Below are 2,700 nucleotides of genomic sequence, written 5' to 3'. Positions count from 1 at the left end.
AACAGTTCAATAATTTAATTGTGGTTTACAAAAAAACTTTACCATCTTAGGTAAGTATGTGATTTTTATCGGTTTAACATCAAACTCCTCCTTATCAATTTCTATCACTTCTTCAGGCTTTGGATTAATTGGCCTTAATTCAATAGTCCGAGCTTCTATCAATTGTTTTAGGTCCTTTTCTCCTTTTATTCGCCTCCAGCCCTCAGATACAAATTCTGTGTACGTGTATTTATTTTTACCTATACCAATGATAAGGGCGGGTAACCCATCACTTTTTTTTTGATATATCCTGAAGTCACATGTTCTAAAACACAAATCAGTAGTGATAGAACATTCAGGGTTAGTAACAGTAGCTGGGTCAAAGCTAGGAACAGTCTGTTTGCTTGATAGTAAAAAGGACCATTTCCTTTTGATTTCTGGCTTTTTCCTTAAGCAATTACTACAACCTGAGCATGGTGGAGTATATTTTATTTCACCTTGGCAATCCCATGTAAGTGTGTTTTTGTATCCATTGAAAATATATGATGCATATGAACGCAATGGCCCATATATCCAATATTTATCCTGTCTGGCTTGTACATCCCTAAATGCACCCCATTCCAATGAAGATAATGCATATATTGGCTTGTTCGGGACCTCATATTCATCTGCTATTGTTTCTACCTTCATAGCATCTCTCCATTCAGTATTGCCTTTAATTATTGCCATGCTAGCTTCTATTAACTGTTTAACTTTTTCAACACCCTTACCACCAGGAAACAACAAGTTCCCAAGGCTATTTGTTTTTCCTAAGGGTAATATACCCAAAGGAAACTGATTTGCATCGTCATTTCGTCGTAATAAACCTGAAAAATAGAATAATTTTTTAATTTGTTATATATCTATAAAATATACAAACTCATTATGAATCTTTTCTTTTTGGTCTGTTAAAGTTAGGGACAAGCCTACTCTGTATTAGGGTGATCATCACTTAGTCCAACTTTGGGTCCAGTGCAGTGTTGTTCAACTTTACATAAAACCTTGGAATTCACAGAGATGTCATCTGTTTTTTCTTTCAACATAAGATCACAAATAAAAGTACATACTGGTGCCCTTTCTACCACCATCAGTAATCACTCACTATGTAAAACTAGTATCTTAGTCCACTTGGGTCACCAAATGATTGGTGATTTTGGCACCCATACTCTATTGCAACAATTGGATGTAATTCCAGAAAAACGTTCCAAACCACAATCATGTCGAAATTGAGTTAGGAACACAAAACTGGTCACGTGATTTATATTAACGGACTGACAAAAGATGGCAGCCCTACTCTCTTTAAATGACATTATTACGGATTAGCCCAACCCACAAGGATTCAATACACTAATATTTATTAAACTTTAAACACGAATTCCTTCAAATGTTATGTTTGTGGCTTGGAATGTTTTTCAGGAACTATGTCCAATTACAAGAATGTGCCTTTACGGAATAGGTTCCAGAAATTTGTTCCTTTTTCTTTAAACATACCTGTAACTGTCTCGGATAAAGTGCCATCACCTCCAGCAACAATGATAGCTTCAGTTCCCTTTAGATTTTCAACAATCTCTTTAGCATTGCCCTCTGAAGTTGTTTGTATAACATCTACTTGTAATCCGGCTAAATGCAATAATGGTTCACAGTACTTTTCATATTCCTTCTTCGCTTTTCTCTTATTTGCAACTGGGTTCAATATAACTGTAACAACTGTCGGATTTCTATCAAATTCTATCATAGCATCTCCATACTTTAATGCTTCCTCACAAGCGGCACGCATGAGAATATTGATTCTGAAAATAAAATAAATGTTTAATATCATATAATTACTATATTAGAGGAGGAATAAATTTAGAAAAATGATGAAATCGATGTGTTCATACTCGTATTTTTCTTTTACGGTCGCAGTTCCATAGTACAATACGATAGCACCAAATGTTGACTTTTTCCAATTATTTCTTAGAGTTTTAGCGATTTTAAAAATTTTGTCCATATTTCTGTATAAATCTGATTAAAATTATATTGGCTGAAACTTTTACATGCTTTGTGATAATATAATTTAACAAGAAATATACGTAATGGAGGTTATTTTCTCTTCTAACAAGTTCAACAGAGTAAATTTAATTTTGTACTATTAAGTATAGTAACTATAGTCGGAATCGGAAATATAAATTCGAAATCAAAAATGTAAACAATGGTGTTGCCAACAACAAATAGTAACCTTTTCCATTGTGCGTGTTGAAATATACTAAAATATCATTTTAAAATTATAAGTATAGACTGAGATGTATATAGATACATATAATTAAATATTGCACAACGTTTTCTCTTTGTAATATAGCATAAAATACATCCAAATATTAAAATGTAAATTTATTGTGCAGACTTTGCTTTGACACTGGCAATAAGATAGAAGCTCTAAACCTTTGGCTCGTCTACACAGAAGAAATACATAAATAATGTTGCAAAACATCTTAGTCGTCGTGACAGGTATGACTGGTCACCACATTATTTTGTTCATTCGGTTTCTGACGATTATCGTGATTGAATGTGTTCTTCTTGCTTTCCGTTCTAGTTGTCAAGTTTTCTTTATTTTGTTTATTAATTTTATTTTATTTCGTTGTTGTCATAACGAATCAAGGATGCTGAGCCAAGTTTGTCGACGAAACAGGACATTCTGTCACC

At 33.3% G+C, this 2,700-nt stretch overlaps 1 protein-coding gene across 1 annotated transcript; it reads right to left on the bottom strand.

Moving 5' to 3' along the window:
- On the bottom strand, nucleotides 1-2,163 carry LOC126968009 (acylglycerol kinase, mitochondrial). Its single transcript, XM_050812789.1, has 3 exons — nucleotides 1,899-2,163; nucleotides 1,510-1,808; nucleotides 1-845 (listed from the first exon to the last, which is right to left on the bottom strand). The coding sequence occupies exons 1-3, from the start codon at nucleotides 2,006-2,008 to the stop codon at nucleotides 7-9; spliced, it is 1,248 nt and encodes a 415-aa protein (XP_050668746.1). The 5' UTR covers nucleotides 2,009-2,163; the 3' UTR covers nucleotides 1-6.
- Nucleotides 2,164-2,700: the final 537 nt, after the last annotated feature.

Source organism: Leptidea sinapis, chromosome 14, assembly GCF_905404315.1.
Source record: "Leptidea sinapis chromosome 14, ilLepSina1.1, whole genome shotgun sequence".
In the NCBI taxonomy this organism is placed as follows: domain Eukaryota; kingdom Metazoa; phylum Arthropoda; class Insecta; order Lepidoptera; family Pieridae; genus Leptidea; species Leptidea sinapis.
The sequence above is the reverse complement of the archived record's forward strand: the minus strand, read 5'-3'. Positions and strand labels throughout refer to the sequence as shown.

Coding starts and splice junctions, on each gene's coding strand:
- LOC126968009 (XM_050812789.1), bottom strand. CDS start 2,008: ATGGACAAAATTTTTAAAATCGCTAAAACTCTAAGAAATAATTGGAAA. Junction 1,809..1,898: donor ACCGTAAAAGAAAAATACGA/GTATGAACACAT, acceptor TTTTATTTTCAG/AATCAATATTCTCATGCGTG. Junction 846..1,509: donor TTTATCCGAGACAGTTACAG/GTATGTTTAAAG, acceptor TCTATTTTTCAG/GTTTATTACGACGAAATGAC.